Genomic DNA, 18757 nt, shown 5'->3' on the forward strand with positions numbered 1-18757 from the left:
CTGACCGAAATGGTGAGGCAGCGGGCAATGGGTACCTTGGTGCGTATGAGGATGAGTTACTTGACTTTGGATATGCCAAATAAGGACTTCTTTAGTTTGGAGAACTCTGTCAAAAAAGCACAACAGATTCACGGGCTACGTGCTGCTAATGGGTCAATAGTGACCTCCCAACAGGAGATTAAGTCTTGTTTTGAAGGGTTTTTATACAAACTTGTACTCCCCCCAGAGCATAAGTAATGAGATCTTGCAGGAGCTGACTACTGGGCTTCCAAGACTTGAGGAGGACCAGCAACGCACATTGAACATGTCAGTTTCGGCTGCTGAACTTGAAACTGCTATGCGGAGCTTGAAGGATGGTAAAGCCTCTGGGATTGATGGTTTGCCTGGAGAGTTCTATAAGACTTTTTGGAAACTTGTGGGACCTGACCTGCTTGAGGTATTTGATGAATGCCTTCATGTTGGAGAGCTTCCCCTGTCCTGCAGAAGAGCAGTCATGTGCCTGTTGCCAAAGGCTGGGGACACTCAACTAGTCGAGAACTGGCGGCCTGTCTCATTGCTGTGTGCGGATTACAAGCTTTTGTCAAAGGCTTTAGCAAACCGTTTGGGAACTGTGATCAGCTCTATTGTGCACCCTGACCAGACCTACTGTGTACCAGGAAGGTCAATTTATGACAATATTTTTTTGATAAGGGATATTATTTCTTGTAATAAGTACTTGCGTGCCAGTTTTGGGTTGTTGTTTCTTGACCAAACAAAGGCTGTTGATCGTGTTGATCATACATATTTGTTTTCTGTTCTGGAGCGGATGGGTTTTGGCGAAACTTTCATTTCCTATGTTAAGCTGTTATACACTAACATCTTCTGCATGATGAAAGTAAACAATAGTTTATGTCCCCCTTTTCCTTTCCGACGGGGTATCCGTCAAGGTTGTCCCCTTTCTGGACTTCTGTATATAATTGCCCTTGAACCACTCTTAACATCCATCAGGCAGCGAATAACTCAGGATGTGGGAGCCGTTTTTAGTTCAAGATTTGTGGTCACAGCTTATGCTGATGATGTATGTGTTCTGATTAAAGGCCCAAGTAGTGTTGCTGCGGTGCAGCGTTGCCTTAAAGACTACTCTGCGGCCTCTTCTGCCAAAGTAAATTGGGGCAAGAGTGTAGCCTTATGGTGCGGTTCAGATAACCTTTCTTTAACACTACCACCATCACTCCCACATAATTTAGAGTGGAAAACAGATGGGGTCAAATATCTTGGTGTCTATCTCGGCAACCAGGAAGTAGAAATGAAGAACTGGGAAGGAATGATTGAACAAATTACACACCGGTTGAAACGATGGGAAGGACTGCTGCGATCTCTTTCTTACAAAGGCCGCACTCTTGTTATAAATAACTTGATAGCAGCAAGATTATGGCATAAACTAATTGCCTTGCAGCCACCCAAGGAGTTGATACCAGCCATCCAGCGGGTCTTGGTCAATTTCTTTTGGAATGGATACCACTGGCTTCGGCCGCAAATACTGTACCATCCTCGGAAGGAGGGTGGACATGGAATTGTGGATGTGTCCACCCGGCTTATGGCTTTTCGCCTACAGTCTGTGCAACGTCTGTTGTATGCTGAAGAGCTGCCCTGGCGCTCATTTGCGTTTTGCTTGTTGCAACAAGCTGGAGGCCTGTGTTATGATAGGCACTTGTTCCTGGTGAACCTTGACCGTGTTAGCTTAGTTTCAATCCCAATTTTTTATCAGGTTTTGCTGAGAGTTTGGAAAGGTTTTGGGGTTCATCGTTGCCTTGAGGCTTATAATTGCCGGATGTTTATCCAAGAGCCTATTTTCTATAACGGTTTTTTTCCATGCATTCCTCATAGTCCGACTTTGATTAGGAAATTTACTCAAGGAGTAATTGGCAAAGTTTGTGACCTGAGGGATACATCTGGGACAAAATGGATGTCTGCTGGCAGGGTGGCGGCCATTCTTGGTTTAAGATCCGTGCGTATTGTCAGCCAAATTATACGCATCGTCAAGAGGAAGTTTAAGGAGTTAAATATTGGCTGGGAAGGTATAAACAATGTCGAGGATTTTCGGCTGTCTTTCCCTGAAATTAAGGTGCTCCCAGCTCTCCAGTCAAATGGTGAACTTGTATCTCCTTTTCATTTGGTAAAAAAGGCGGGTATTCACAAGCTCCTTCGAGAAAACCAAGCATCACCCTTCTCCGGAGTGGCGCGAGTGGCCTTGTGGTCAGAAAGGTTAGGGCCAGGGTCTCCTGCCACGCCACTGTGGCCTAATATGTACAAACTACCTATTTACGGGTTCCTCGCAGATATCCAGTGGAGACTAGCACATTGGGCTCTCCCTACGAACACCTTTGTTCATCACCTTGACAGCTCAGTGCCAGTAGCATGCCCCTTCTGTGTCCAGAAGGAGGATCTCTTTCATGCCTATGTGAAATGCGAAAGACTAATACCTCTTTTCTTGATTCTCACACACCTTTTTGAGCAGTTGTCTTTTCCTTTTACTTCACACTTTTATTTTTGGTGTATCTTTCAGACCCTCCTGCAAGGACTCTGGTGTTCTCCTAAACTTCTTAGTTGCTGTAGCAAAATATTCAATATATAAATCAAGGAAAATTAAAATTGATAATGGGCATGGGTTTGATGTTGTTCCTATGTTTAAAGGGCTGGTGTCTGCAAGAATAAGGTTAGAGTTTGATTATTATGTGGCGAATGAAAATGTCAAACTCTTTGAGTGCAAATGGTGTATTAATGAAGCATTATGTGTTGTAAATGAATCTAATTTGTACTTTTCTTTTTAACATTAAGAACTGTTGTTTTTATTTTTATTTTTCTCTCCTGTAAAAATGTAACTTGACCTGGTGTATTTTTTGTGAAATAAATGGTGTTGCAAATTCAATTCTCTCTCTCTCTCTCTCTCTCTCACTCTCTCACTCTCTCACTCTCTCACTCTCTCACTCTCTCACTCTCTCACTCTCTCACTCTCTCACTCTCTCACTCTCACTCTCACACACACACGCCTTGTTGTCCATCTGTTTATTTTGTTCCTCCACTCTGCTGTTGGCATTTTCCCCTCCTCTTTTGGTTGCTCCTTTTGTTCTGTTGTGTCCTGATCCGTTCTGTGCTCTAGCTCTTCCACGACCCTTGACCCTGTGTACCAAAAAAAAAGTCCACTCCTTTTGTTCCTCTTTTCTCCTGTTTGTGGTACTGTCTTCCAGATGCTGTTTAATGACACTCTTCCTTTCATAGCTTAAGCAGGTTGTGCACCACGATGTCGAGCCTTAAGATCCTCGGGTCTTGAAGTTCAAGCCCCTGTCGTGTGCCGTGAAATTAACACGGGGTGGCCGGGGGGGGGGGGGGGGGGGTCAACTATGCCTGTCATCCTTCCGAGGTCGGCAAAATGAGTACCAGCCAGCTGGTAAGGGGGCATTGCATCAGCAGCACAGCCACGCCCCCAGAAAGTGATGCAGCCAAGCAGCTACCGGCTGCATACAAATAAATAAATAAAAACCATGATGTCATCCCCCATCCCATTACACAATATTTACTACCCCCATTAACGTTTACAAGCCCATCTCCTATACTTTCAGGTAACTCTGTTTTTCTCTTCTCTCTCCTCATTTCCAGTCTTCATTCCTTTGGTTAATATGTCCAACTTTGGCTCCACTGAATGTGACTTCCGGTCCCTCGAGCGACGAGGCTTGCTTCGATCTCTCCACGGCATCAAAGTTTGAGTGTTTTCCCGTTCGTCTTTGTCAAATTTCCGCTGGGTATTTTGTTGTGTATGTGTTATTGTGTGTTTCTATTTGGTTTTGGTTTTGTAGTTGTTGCAAATTTGTGTGTAATTAGTCCTTTTTTTGTTCGCGCTGCGTGCGCGGCCTGGTCTCTCCGGGCTCCTTCCCCCCCCCCCCCCCCCCTGTCAGTGTTTTGTGAATATGGGTTATTTCCTTCATAGTATTTGCTTGTTTCTTTGATTTTCTTTTCTCCCCCCTACCTCTCATGAACATCTTACCCTTTGTCCAGCGTTTTGAAAACAGAACAAACAAACAAACAAACAAAAAAAAATTATATATTAATTCTTTCTCTCCTCCCGGACACGTGCTTGTTCGCTCTCCTCCTCATCTCGACTTGTGCCCCGCCCCCTATATCTCGTTTTTCTTCCACCTCTGCTCCTGCTTTCTCAAATCCACGTTCTCACTTAGAGACTTTTCCCAGATTGTTTTTCATGGTTTTGTTTCAATATTATTTAAATATGTTTAAACCGCAGCCGTGATGCTGACGCCGCCCCCCCCTCCCCCCCAGAATTTCCATGTTTTGAACGTTTCCCAGTGTATACCCTGGATTAGAATAGGTACACCGTATCCCTGCGTGTCGTAAGAGACGACCAGGAGGGTTGGCGTCAGGAAGGGCATCCGGCCATAAAAACGTTGCCTCAAAAAGAGAACCATGACAATTACAACTACATATGGGCAGGGTGCAGCCCGAAGTGGAGATCGGTTTCTGAGGTTTGGGACATGGAATGTAGGGACAATGACAGGGAGATCAGGAGAAGTGGTGGAAGTATTGATCAGAAGAAGAGTGGACATATGTTGTGTGCAAGAGACGAGATGGAAGGGAAGTGGTGTGAAAATGGTGAAGGGTAGGCAGGGACAGAAATACACGTTTGTGTGGCAAGGGTGCCTGGAGGGCGTGAATGGTGTTGGTGTCCTGTTTTCTGAGGAGTTTGTAGACAGTGTGGTGAGTGTGACAAGAGTGAGTGATAGGTTGATGATGGTGAAAATGATGATTGGAAAGCTCTTGGTGAACATCATCTCGGGATATGCTCCGCAGGTTGGTCGGAGCGATGAAGAGAAGGACAAGTTCTGGTGTGCGATAGAGAAGCTGATGGAAAACGTGAAAGATGAGGAAGTTGTTGTGGTAGGAGGAGACCTAAATGGACATGAGGGAAGGAGTATGGATGGTTTTGACGGAGTTCATGGGGGTTACGGATATGGTGTGAGAAATGGAGAAGGTGAAAGGATTTTGGAGTTTGCTGATGGAGCTGATTTGTTGATTTGTAATACTCAGTTCCAGAAAGAGGATAATAAGCTTGTTACATACACGTCAGGTGGGTCGACGACAACCGTTGACTACCTGATGGTGCGTAGGCGAGATAGTGGGCACCTCCGGGACACAAAGGTGATCCCGGGGGAGGAGGCTGTTTCACAGCACCGCTTGGTTGTCTGCGACATAAGGGTGAAAGGTGCGAGGAGAGCTCGGCGGGTGAAGTACCAACCGAGAATGAAGGTGTGGAGGTTGAAAGAGGTGACAGTAAGGGAGGCATTAAAAGAGAGGCTGAGTAGGGTCGAGGATGATGTGGTTGAGCTTGAAAGTGGTTGGATGTCAATGAAAGCTAGTCTGTTGGGAGCCGTTGGTGAGGTATGTGGATGGACAAAAGGACCACCGAGGCACTCGGAAACATGGTGGTGGGATGATGAAGTTGGAAAGAGGATTGACGAGAAGCGGGAGAAGTTCAAGGAGTGGCAGAAGGCGAAGGGTATGGGGGCAGAAACAGCAGAGCATGAAAGTTATAAGGCAGCCAGGAAGGCTGCAAAGAAAGAGGTAGCAAAGGCACAGGAGGCATGTAGGAAAATGTTCGGAGAACGCTTGGATTTGGAAGAGGGTCAAAGCATAGCAGTATTCAGGATTGCAAAGCAGATAGCGAAAGAGAGGTGTGATGTGATGGGGGTGAGTTGCTTGAAGGATGAAGTGGGAAAAAATCGTTGTCGACCCAGATGGAATTAAAGGAAGATGGAAAAGATATATGGAAATGCTGTTGAATACAGAGAATGAATGGGATGGCAACATAGAGAGTAATCCAGTTTTAGGACCGGCAGAGAAGATAACTGAGAAGGAAGTTGAGGAAGCGATAAAAGCAATGAAGAGTGGAAAAGCGGGAGGGCCGACGGGAGTTGTGGGAGATATGTTGAAGGCAGCAGGAAGTTGGGGTGTGAAGAGAATGACAGAGATCTGTAATCTGGTGGTGAAAGAAGGCCGCATTCCAGTGGATTGGGAACTGAGTACCCTCATCCCTCTATACAAGGGGAAAGGCGATAAAGAGTGTGGCTCGTACCGAGCGATAAAGTTAATGAAGCATGGAATGAAGGTATTGGAAAGGGTGTTGGAGAGGAGGATAAGGAAGAAAGTGAAGATCGACGAAATGCAGTTTGGATTTATGCCAGGAAGAGGAACGACAGACGTGCTTTTCATTGTGAGGCAGTTGCAGGAGAAGTACATGGAGAAGAGGAAGAAGTTGTTTCTTGGGTTTGTTGATCTGGAGAAAGCATTCGATAGGGTTCCACACAAAGTATTGACATGGGCATTGAGGAAGTTAGAAGTGGAGGAATGGTTGATATGATCAGAGTAGTGATGGCAATGTACAAAAGAGCACGCACAGCTGTAAGGACGAAGGACGGGAACAGTGGTGAGTTTGAGGTGAAGTTGGGAGTGCATCAGGGGTCGGTACTAAGTCCACTATTATTTGTAGCTGTGATGGAGGTGCTGGCTCAGAACGTAAAGGAGGGTTTACCGTGGGAGTTGGTGTATGCAGATGATCTGGTGTTGATTGCGGAAAGTATGGATGGACTGAAGGAAAAGATGAATAATTGGAAGGAATGTATGGAGACAAAAGGTCTGAAGGTGAATATCGGAAAGACGAAGGTGATGGCAAGTGGTAAAGCATGTGGTGAGGTTGAAAGAACTGGGAAGTGGCCCTGTGCTGTGTGTAGGAAGGGTGTCGGAGTGAACTCCATTCAATGTACAATGTGCGCATCAAAAATGTAGTGGTCTGAGAGGGTCATTAACCAGTGTGGCAGCTACATTCAAATGTAAGGTGTGCACAGAGGGAGCTGCACATGGAGGAAATGTTGAGTTGGATCTTGGAGATGGCATGAAGCTGGAAGGTGTGAAAACATTTTGCTATCTCGGAGACATGCTGAATGGAGAAGGTGGATCAGACTCGGCAACGGTTGCTAGAGTGAGATGTGCATGGAAGAAGTTTCGGGAACTGAGTGGCGTTCTGATGAGGAGGGGAGTGTCGTTGAAGCTGAAGGGAAAGGTGTATGCTGCATGTGTGAGAAGTGTTTTGATTTATGGGAGCGAGACATGGGTCATGAATGTAGAGCAGCAACGAAGGCTGGATAGGGTGGAAATGCGAATGGTTCGGTGGATGTGCGGAGTGCCGCTGAGAGGGAGGAAGACAAATGATGAATTGCGAAAGATGATGGGAATAGAGCCTGCTGTGAAGAGGAACAGGTTGAGATGGTTTGGTCATGTGTTGAGGAAGGATGAAAGTGACTGGTTGAGAAGAGTGATGGAAATGAATGTAGAAGGAAGTAGAGGACGGGGAAGACCGAGAAAGACTTGGCTAAAGACGGTGGAAGAAGACATGCGGGCAAGGGGGTTAACAAGGAGAGATGCAGAAAATAGGGCAAAATGGAGAAGATTGTCATGGGGACCGCAAGGCTAACCCCCGCTCTTGTAGGGAAAATGGCCTTAAAATGCATGTTGTGTTGTTTGGATCCGGCTGCTATAATTTTGTAACTGATTCTTCACCATTGGGAGGTAGGGCCAAAAACGATACATAGCAGGATCTCTCAAAAAGTTGTGGACGGATTTGAACGAAACTTGGTGGACCGGTTGGGTGTCTGACAAGGACAATTCGATTCGATTTTGGTGAAGATCTGAATATGGATTGGGATATGAGATTTATTTAATTTACTAAGTGATTCTTCACCATTGGGAGATAGGGCCAAAAACTATACATAGCAGGATATCTCAAAAAGTTATGAATGGATTTGGACGAAACTTGTTGGACAGCTTGTGTGTGTGACAAGGAAGAATATATTAAATTTTGGTGAAGATCTGGATCCAGATTCAGCTAGTGGAATTTTTAAAGTGATTCTTCGCCCTTGAGTGATATGGCCAACCAGGCGGAGGTATGCTCTCTACTTAGTGCAGTTGTAGTTAGATTGTGTGTACGTTTATAGAGTACGTACAATTGGAATGTATGTCTATAAAATACATATGATTGGAATGTGAATCGATACAATAAAACCGAAAAGGTCTGTTTGTATGCTGTATGAACATAAATCTACATCGTCAATACACAATACAAACGCAACAGCCAACAAGCATGTCCTGGCGATAATCTGCAATCTCTGATCGCTCTTTTTTGTTTGATATGTAGTCGTGATCTGGCATGTTTTTACGTCGATGTAACATATTTTCTATTGAGATTTCTGATAAGCTTGGCCCTTGTATTGTAACGCGCATTTCCTCTGGTGTCAGCAGATAACAATTTGCTTTTTATTTCCTTGTTATTGCACTGTTTTGAGAGAAAAAAAGTTGGGTTTTTTTTTCCACCAAAACACTAAAATTCCATTTGCAATCACATGAAAAATTTCACGGTGCCTCAAATTGCAGTCTAGGCAAATAAAAAACTTTTCTTTTTCAAGACCACTTGTTCTGGTGAAGCAGTAATTTATCCAAAACGGCGTGTTTATTGTTGGTTTGCTGTTTTGCAAAACGCCTTTCCTGTCTGCACAAAGCTGTTTCCTCCAGACAACACTTCTAACTGGGTGCCTTTGTGGCTTGGACAAGTCAGTTTGGACCTGCTGCCAGATGTCGGAAATTTATAAAACTTTATGATGAACTTTGCTGGTTATTTGTTCCATCAGGACTTGATTTTTTTTTTTTTGTGTCCGCATGTTCACCGAATGGCACAATCTCCTGAGTCTGCCAAAGAGGCTGCTTAGGGAAATGCCATGTTGAAGTTAGCCCAACCTCTGTTTCTGCATTGTAAACTTGCCGTGGTGGGTTCACCTTCTTCAGTATGCTTACTTCTCTGCTCGCAGCCGCTCAACAGCAGCAGGACAAAGGCAAGGTGGTGACGGGGCTGTAGTGCAAGATGAGCCAAAGATCTGTCAAAGACTGTGCTGCCGCTCCTGTCGGTGGAAGCAGCCCAGTACATGGTAAGCCCCAGCTGCCTTGCTTGGTCTTTCTTTATTCCTGCCCATGTGTGTAATACTAGGATTTATAGTCAGGTTCACTATGTTAACAAATATAATTTCTTTCAAAATTTTGGGAGATTAGCAAACCTGTACATTTTTGGAATCTTCAGAGCATGGAGAATCCGAAAATCAATGTTGGCATTTGCACAGACACCTGCATGGCCGCCATTTTGGATTTTGAAAATGGCTGCCATAAAATATACTGAAATGCAAAAGAAACTTACCACCTTTGAAACCTTTAAATATCAACAATAACACTGCGTGTAGTAAATGTGTGAACTTATTTGTGGACAATAGTGTCCTCACTGTCAGACAAAACGGTCACGGATGGTCACTTGAACCTTCAATGGTCACTTCATAGCACAGCTGTTAAACAGCCGTTTTGACTGTCAGTGATTAGCCAAGGGGTACGGGATGATTTTAATGAGCTGCACGTGATGTCTTGATATTGACTTTAAAAAGGCCAGTGCAAAATGGGCATTTTGACCAAAAAATTTGACCATTTTGACCAACTTCAAAAAGACCGAAAACACAAAAGAAACTTACCACCTTTGAAACCTTTAAATATCAACAATAACACTGCGTATAGTAAATGTGTGAACTTATTTGTGGACACTAGTGTCGTCACTGTCAGACAAAACGGTCACGGATGGTCACTTGAACCTTCAATGGTCACTTCATAGCACAGCTGTTGAACAGCCGTTTTGACTGTCAATGATTAGCCAAGGGGTACGGGATGATTTTAATGAGCTGCAGGTGATGTCTTGATATTGGCTTTAAAAAGGCCAGTGCAAAATGGGCATTTCAGTCAACATGCCATGATTGTCAAGGGATCAACGGCAGCATGCCCTGGGCATGCTGCAAGGCGGACTGAGCTACCGTGAGGTGGCATGTCGCCTTGGCTGTTCACACCAGACGATATCGGCTCTGGTGGACAGAGACACCCTCCACAACTCTGCAGATGACAGACCTCGATCAGGGAGGCCAAGAGTCACCACTGCAAGGCAGGACAGGCAGATGGTCCGAAGTCACCTGCGGGATCAATGCCGTCCAGCATCCCGCACTGCGGCAGAAACTCCGGGGCGTGCAAACCCATGGATGTCCAATGATACTGCACGAAGACGACTGCATGACTATGGTCTGACTGCCAGAAGACCATACAGAGGCCCCGTGATGACGGTTGCCCATCGACGCAACCGTCAGAGATGGTGCCAGCAGCATCAGCGGTGGACCTTGGCGCAGTGGAACGAGGTCGCTTTCAGCGATGAGTCAAGGTTCTGTGTGGACAGTCCTGATGGGCGTGAGCGTGTCTGGAGAAGAACTGGCGAGCGATATGCCGATTGTTGCGTGCATCAAGCCAATAGGTGGCGTGGCCCAAGTGTGATGGTGTGGGCCGCCATATCAGGCCGGTACAGGACGCCACTGGTGGTTGTGGATGGGAATCTTAACGCCCAGCGGTATGTGGATAACATCCTGCGACCTCATCTGCTGCCATTCCTGCTAGACCACCCAGAACTGAGAACCTTTCAGCATGACAACGCTCGTCCCCATGCTGCTCGCTTTACCACTGCATTTCTCCAAGGCGAGAACATCAACACCATGCAGTGGCCTGCGCTCTCCCCTGACCTGAATCCCATAGAGCACCTGTGGGATGAGTTTGGGAGACGCGTAGTTGGCAGGCCAGGACACGGGCAGAGCTGCTTCAGACATTGAGGACTGAGTGGGACAGAATCCAGCAGCAATCCATCCAAAGACTGGTAGGCAGTATACGCCGACGATGCACTGCCTGTATCCAAAACAATGGTGGCCATACACGCTATTGAAAGGGGACTGACATTGCACCCTGTGCTGTTCTGTACTGCAGAACAAACTGATGAGATGGTGTATCTTGGTCAAAAACTTGACATGTCATCAATAAAATGCCAATGTTTCAATTAGCAATTGTTGGTTTGTTTTATTTTGAACTGTTACAATTTTATTACATTTCAAACAAGTGGTAAGTTTCTTTTGCGTTTTCAGCCTTTTTGAAGTTGGTCAAAATGGTCAAAATGGTCAAATTTTTCGGTCAAAATGCCCATTTTGCACTGGCCTTTTTAAAGCCAATATCAAGACATCACGTGCAGCTCATTAAAATCATCCCGTACCCCTTGGCTAATCACTGACAGTCAAAACGGCTGTTCAACAGCTGTGCTATGAAGTGACCATTGAAGGTTCAAGTGACCATCCGTGACCGTTTCGTCTGACAGTGACGACACTATTGTCCACAAATAAGTTCACACATTTACTATACGCAGTGTGATTGTTGAGATTTAAAGGTTTCAAAGGTGGTAAGTTTCTTTTGTGTTTTCGGTCTTTTTTAAGTTGGTCAAAATGGTCAAATCTTTCGGTCAAAATGCCCATTTTGCACTGGCCTTTTTAAAGCCAATATCAAGACATCACGTGCAGCTCATTAAAATCATCCCATACCCCTTGGCTAATCACTGACAGTCAAAACGGCTGTTCAACAGCTGTGCTATGAAGTGACCATTGAAGGTTCAAGTGACCATCCGTGACCGTTTTGTCTGACAGCGAGGACACTATTGTCCACAAATAAGTTCACACATTTACTACACGCAGTGTTATTGTTGATATTTAAAGGTTTCAAAGGTGGTAAGTTTCTTTTGCGTTTCAGTATACATATTTTGCGCGATCTCGGCTTCTAGTCAACCTAGAGACTTAATTAAATATGCTAATCCTATGTTTTCTGGGTCAAGGAATCCAATAAAGACCTCAAAATAGTGCTCAGGGTTATAGAAAAGCAACAAACAAAGGTAATTGAAAACCATTGTCTTTATATTTGTGATATAACTGTATTACATAATACATGATATTGCAAGTCCTTTGAAGTTATAGGTTGTTATAGGAAGTTATAGGTAGTATCAGATTGAACTATAAGTCCTATACACAGGATCTACGAGGTCTATACCGTTCAGGAATATGCTTTTACAGATCTTCATCACTGTCCTGAGTCATTTTCGCAAACGTGTCTACGCAAATGTAAACATTAATTTTTGGATTCCTCATGCTCTGAATATTCCAAAAATGTATAGTTTTGCTAATCTACCAAAATTTTGAACGAAAAAACATAGTGAACCTGACTATTATAAAAAAAAACACCTTTAGAGGCCATTTTTCCCCGCAAGCGGCGGTTGGCCTTTTTCGGGAACTGTGGTTGTTGTTGTTTTTCGGTCCCCTTTTTGAAGCAATGTTTTACGGCCGGATGCCCTTCCTGACGCCAACCCTTTTTGCCGCCTTTAACGACAAGCAGGGAATTACCAGTGAGCTGGTACTCAATTAGCCGACCTCGGAAGGATGACAGGCTGAGTCAACCCCCCTGGCGTTAATTCAGCGATCGACCGGGATTCGAACCCAGGATCCTAGGATCCTAAGCCGGCACCCTAGCCGCTAGCCCAACACCAGGGATAACCTGACTATTATATTGCAGTTTTATTACTCAACTTCCCCAAATTCAGGACTGGTTCCTTTTTTTGGCAAATTTGATAACTGTTTGCATGTCAAATTATTTATACCTGTACGCGTTAAGTTTAGCTACCTCAGTTATAAAATGTTAGCAAATACTCGGATTCCTTATTAAAATGAATTTTCTTTGAGTGCCATTTGATTAAAAAAAATATTGCAAATGCGTAATCCGTATGTTTATTATTTATTTATTTTGTCACGTCATTTTATCGATATTGATCGTGGAAAAAATTGTCTTTTATCAAAGTCTACTGGACTTGCATTTTGGGTTGACCATTTAAATTATGCATTAAGCCTGGTGTTGACTTGACGGTTAAGGCGGCTGGCTTTAAGATCTTAGGGTATTGAGTTTGAGCCCCTGTTGTGCTGTTAAATAACATCAGGTGGGTTGACTCAGCCTGTCATCCTTCCTAGGTTGGCAAAATGAGTGCCAGCTTACTGTAAACGGGGCACTCCATCAGCCGCACACCCAGCAGTGATGTAACCAGCAGCCACAGGCTGCATACGGAGTATAAAAATTGTGCTTCGCTTGTACTAGGACAATGACTTTAACTCGTGGGTATCGATGTGTATTTGCATGGAATGTCCACACAGTAAATACAGATTTGAATCACATTCCAGCATCATGAGACAAGTGTTCAGATGGGAAGAACAAACAGGTCAATGATGTTCAGTGTATTTCCAAACTTCACCATATTTCGATGTGGCTACTTTAAAAATAAAATCTAGTTATTTTGTTTGGCTGTGCATTTGCAAGTTCGATAACCGTGATTTTTCAATACTTTAAGCACCATGAGAGAACGAATACGTTGTAAGCATTTTGCATGTACGTGATGCGCAAGTTTGGAATTTGGGACGTACAGTATTGCTTATTTGACTACAACAAGTATAAACACTCCTCCCTTTGCAAACTGTGTGTTATTTTCTTTCAGAATTGCTGTGCTCCTGCTTTTCAAATTGTAACTGTATATACTGTATATCTGTTGTTGCAGGATGGTTATACTATATTTTCCAGCCGTTGAATCCAAAGTAATGTGGACATGCCGTCCACACTGTGGGATATTTCAATGATCCGTCGAAGAGAATAATGTATGGATGCCGATAACCTATTTTTATATCCACCTGTTTGTGTTCCCATCTGAACACCTGGCTCGTGATGCAGTGAACCAGGTTCAAACCCCATATAGCACGTATTTGACCTTTGTCTGGAACTATCCTTGTAATTCATGTTAAAGTACTGTCTGTTCTGGATGTGGTATATGTATAAGGTCAATGAGTCTTCATTCAATCAAATGTTGCATACGCTTGACAGAGCATCGGGGTGCCAAAGCAGTTCTTGGGTAAAGGTTATGTAAATATCAGGCTGAAACTTGCTTTCTCTGCAGGCATTCAAGGCATGAATTGGGAATGTGGCCGGTGAGACGGCAATAACTCACCTATTTGTCATGAAAGATATGGGGTATGCTGCTTCTAGCCGTACTGTCTCATTCATCAGAATGAATTGATTCTCCCCAACGATCATCATCTTCTAAAGCAGTAGGCATGATATGCTCAATGTGGACAAACCTAACCTTGTCGCTGCCCAATATCTTGACTAAATATGTGCGAGGCTCACATATTTTCATTGCTCTTCCTGGTAACAACTTTTTTTTTTCTTTATTCTGTTTTTTAACAATGTTTTGCTCAGTGTCTGGAGCTCCAGGGTGACATAATGCCAGATTCAAACCCAAGTTAGACACCTTATAGGCGAGTGCACATACCTGTACCTTGCTAGCACCTTGCTAGCTCACTCGCTAAGCTACCTTGCTAGCTCACATGAGTTTTAGATAAATGTAAAAAAAGAAAAAAGCAAGTTTGCTGCTGTGCTGTTACTTCAAGGAGATGGTTTGCTTGTCTTTAAGCCAGGTTATAACCACACTTCAATAATTATTAAAAGACATTTACAGTATACACTGTTTATGGCTTAAGTGAGTTATACCATGAGCACATACATGTGATTGACAAGAGCCAGCAGAGTCTAAGTGCATGACATATTTGAGCCCAATCAAAAGGCAGAGGCAATCGGATTCTTCTTGAGCTGGAAGGTGGGGGGACGGGTGTTTTTGTTGGTGTCGCCATGGCATTATCGTTAATAAAACCTCACAGTAATTTGAGCAAACGTCAGAGAACAATATCGCATTATAAAAACTAGCAACGGTACCCGCCCTATGGGCGGGGCTTCAATTGGGAGGCCCAAATGAAAAGGCAAAATATCAGAAATTGAAGGCTTTTTAAAATTTTATTTTAAACGATTCATATAAACATCCGTTAAATCATATCACACGCAAATCATCAAAATCTAAACAATATTTGTAGAATTTCAATAAAAGCCACATCACTGTTCATATCGGTTAATATTATTCCATCGTGTTTGGAAAAATTGGAAAAACTTTCCCAATTGGAAAAACAATATGGCCTATTTTACTCCAGGGGGTCCCAGGATTACCCACCCCAAATTTCGTTGCGATCGGTTCAGCCGTTTTTGCGGTACCTGGGAACAGACAGACAGACAGACAGACAGACAGACATTTGGTGAATTATAGTAAGATGAAGCATTAAGATGGCAAAAGTGCTTCTTCTTTTTTGTATACAAGATCGAGGCTCGTGTAAGAGCTAGCACATTAAACACACATTAGCACATAAAACACAAAAAACATAAACGGACACATAAAACAATAAAGGGTGGGGACTTTTTTAAATTTGAAAATGAACCAAAAAATATATGTGAAATATCCCCATCGCTGTATGCTGGGAAACGACTCCAACTTGAGGAAAAGCTGGTACACGTGACAATTCGTGACATGAATGGAGTTTAGTCCGACAGGTCGGTGCAGACTGAAAGTAGGTAGGGTTTTTATTTGCACATTTTAATGTTTTAAACTGTTGTGTATAAAGTGAAATTGTATGGTAACTCCTTTATGCAATGTTTAGGCTGGTATGCTGAATAAATACAATGATCAAGTAAATTCTGCATGGATTGCATTATACCAAACTTGATGCATAATGGTTAGACGTTAGAGCATCTCCTCTGAGTTTGGGTGGTTGGCAATTCAAACCCTGGCCTAGTCATACCAAAGACTTAAAAAATGGTACGTGCTGCTTCCTTGCTTGACGCTCGGTGTTTAAAGGATAGAAGACAGGGAAAAATACGCCGTAGGTTGGCATCCATGGGGAGGAGGATATTTCTACTTCATTGTCCCACCCACTGAGCGTGAAGAGAAATGTGATATCATGAAGATGATGTCGCTGGTACCCAGAGTGCTCAGACAAGTGATGTCACTTCCACCAATCTCAGCAGCTGTGTTTGTGTGAAGGTTAAGTCTGGTGTTTGTCTCGTGTATCTGTCTGCATATGTCCGAGATTTGTGTCACAGCTACTCCATGAGCCAAAGAGTGTTGGAAAAAAAAAAGGAAGAAAAGAATGTCTTGGTTTTATTTTTCTATACGAAGTGGAGGTTCGTGGAAGAGCTAGAGCATAGAACGGATCAGAATATAACAAAACAAAAGCACCAGTAGAAAGATAACACTAAACTCAGAGTTAAAGAACAAAATAGAGGGAGACATGGACAAATGAGGTATGTGAGGAAAAATGAGGGGTAGGGATGGATGCATGGCATGGACAAGATGGACACAGAAGGAAAACTGTCAGGAAAGAAAAACTGGAAATTTTGATTGAGGTGGCTTTTGGGGGAAGGGGGGGGGGGGTTTAAGGGAGGGGGGTGAGGAGGAGTTAACAGCGATAGTAAAGATCATGGTTTTGGATGGGGATGATCTGAGATTGTGGAGGGAAGTTGTCTTGAAGACCTGAAGGGAAGGATGAGGTTGAAGAGAATGTAGGACTTGTTTCTGTGGGTGGGGGGAAAAAAAAGAACAAATGAGTGGAGGTGAGCAGTGGTTTTGAATTTTAAAGTTGAGTTTCACCAGAAGGGGTTGATGGTGGACCGCGTATTCCCTGCAGAAACCTTGCGGGGTGGGTGGGGAAGCAAGTATGGAAAGAGCAGAGGCTCTGCAACAAGAAAGGAGGTTGTAGAAAATTTACCACTGACCTGTCCGTGATGGGACAGTGATAAGCCCATAGATGCAGCTTAATTGTGGGAGATTCCAATGATATTGAAGGCCTGGGTTTCCATGGCAACAAGCTTAGCAAAGTGTGAAGCAGGGCCACCAGCCCAGAGGGGAGAGCAGTGCTCCATCAAGCTACTGATGAAGGCCTTGTAAGTGAATAAGAGCTCAGGCGTGCCACGGAAGGACTTTGCATGATGGAGAATGCCCAATCGGCAACTGAATTGAATTGACATTTTACAAAGAACAGGTGTGGGCTTGTGGCCTTCTTCTTCTTCTTCTACTTTTGTATGCAGCTGGGTCAAAACTAAGAAACAGCCTTTCAACGATGTCTTGGATGCTGCTGTCCTATCTGTACCTGTTTGTGGCAAGTATGTTGAAGTCATAAAGAGATCGATTCATTTACCTTGGCAGTGATATTCATGTCTCTGCATGTTGTGAGCCAGAGGTCAATATATGTCTGGGTTAGGCCTGGGGAGTCATGGATTCACTGGATCATGGGGTGTGGTGCTGCCATGATCCTATCGCCCCCTGGTACCTATGCAGGAGGACGAAGGTCCGTGTCTTTAAGTCCTTGGTGCTTCCAGTCTTGCTCTGTAGAAGTGAGACTTGGACTTAACTCCTTCGGTACCAGGTCTCTATGGAGAATCCTTGGCTACCACTGGTCAGACTTTGTGTCCAACGAGCGTTTTCATCGAGAGACTCAGATGAGATGTGTTACCTGTATGGTCCGTAAGCGTAAGCGTCAGCTGCAGCTGTACGTACATATGGTTCATTTTCCTGACGCTGATCCTGCTCACCAGATTCTCTCAGTGAGGGAGCCTCGTGCATTGAGGATGCCAACCAGCCGACCACGTGCCTTGTGATTGCAGCAGGTTGATCGGCATATCATGGAGATGGGGATGGGCTAGGCATCTGCTGCCTGGGGGATGGTCAGACGGAGGCCCCTGGAGTACTGGCAGAAAGTGGATGCAGCGACGCGCTGCCCCGGTGTATGCTCCCATACCTGATACATCTAATGCCCGCATATGGGATACCCAGTTTAACGTCTGTCCGAGGGACAACACATATTGATGAATCGCCCCTGCGTAACACCGGGATTTCAGTTTATAGCTGACCCGAGATTCAAACCCAGGCTAAACAAACAGCTCAAGGGTGTGTGTGTGTGCATACCTTTAGGTCATCCTTCCATTACACTTTGTGGCCTTGTTCCTTGTTTGTGGCCTTGTTTGTGGCCTTGTTATGTATATTTACCCCATGCATGAGAAGCAAAAAGTGGGGTTAAACAGTTGGTTCACTTTGTCTGTCTGTCTGTCCACAAACATCAGTTTATGATCAAGGAACAACTTCATTTCAATTGAAAGTTATATTTTGTACATGAATCGGAACATGAATCTGAAAACACCAACCCGCAGTTTAGCAGTAATTTCGCTCTGAATTTGTCCTGATTGAGCATGTGCAGAGAGGAGTGAAATAAATTTTTTAGTCCATTTGTCTGTCTGGCAGTCAAACAAAATTGGAAATCATTTTAAACAGGAAACTTACTGTTTTTAAAGATGTCATAAAGCACATAAAAACAGACAGGAAGAACTAATGTAACATGTTAAATGAGGTGGTGTAATAGATGCTGCATCAACGGTGGTAAACTTGTGAAATATTTTTTTTAGTACAACCATTCAAATATTTATTTTATTTTATTATAATTATATACTTGATCATTGAAGAACACAAATCACCTTTTGGCAATATCAAAACCCTTCCGTTTAGTGGTACCTCACGGCCAATGAAACTTGCTAAGCCTGGTGTTGGCTTAGCAGTTAGGGTGCTGGCTTGGGATCCTAGGATCCCGAGTTCAAATCCCGGTCGATTGTTTAATTAACGCCAGGTGGGTTGACCCAGCCTGTCATCCTTCGGTACCAGGTCGGCAAATTGAGTACCAGCTCACTTGTAATTGGGGCACTGCATCAGCGACACAAACGCGCTTCCAGAGAAATGATGCAACCAGCAGCCACAGACTGCATACGAAAACAACAACAACATTAAACTTGCTGCTCACAGACCCCGCCAATGTCCTTGTTT

General features: G+C 44.0%; 1 protein-coding gene across 9 annotated transcripts in view; it reads left to right on the forward strand.

Moving 5' to 3' along the window:
- The window catches only part of LOC137412121 (oxysterol-binding protein-related protein 8), a 199543-nt gene that overhangs the window by 29953 nt on the left and 150833 nt on the right, over window positions 1-18757 (forward strand). For all 9 annotated transcript variants that reach the window (XR_013621788.1, XM_078769775.1, XM_078769773.1 and 6 more), the window contains exon 3: window positions 8904-9020. Coding sequence is in view for 8 of the 9 variants with exons in the window: in XM_078769775.1 (XP_078625901.1) it covers window positions 8957-9020 (64 nt within the window). In the remaining variant the exon portion in view is untranslated. The remainder of the gene's footprint in view (window positions 1-8903; window positions 9021-18757) is intronic.

This window comes from Myxine glutinosa, chromosome 1 (assembly GCF_964187855.1).
Source record: "Myxine glutinosa chromosome 1, kmMyxGlut1.1, whole genome shotgun sequence".
NCBI classification, from domain to species: domain Eukaryota; kingdom Metazoa; phylum Chordata; class Myxini; order Myxiniformes; family Myxinidae; genus Myxine; species Myxine glutinosa.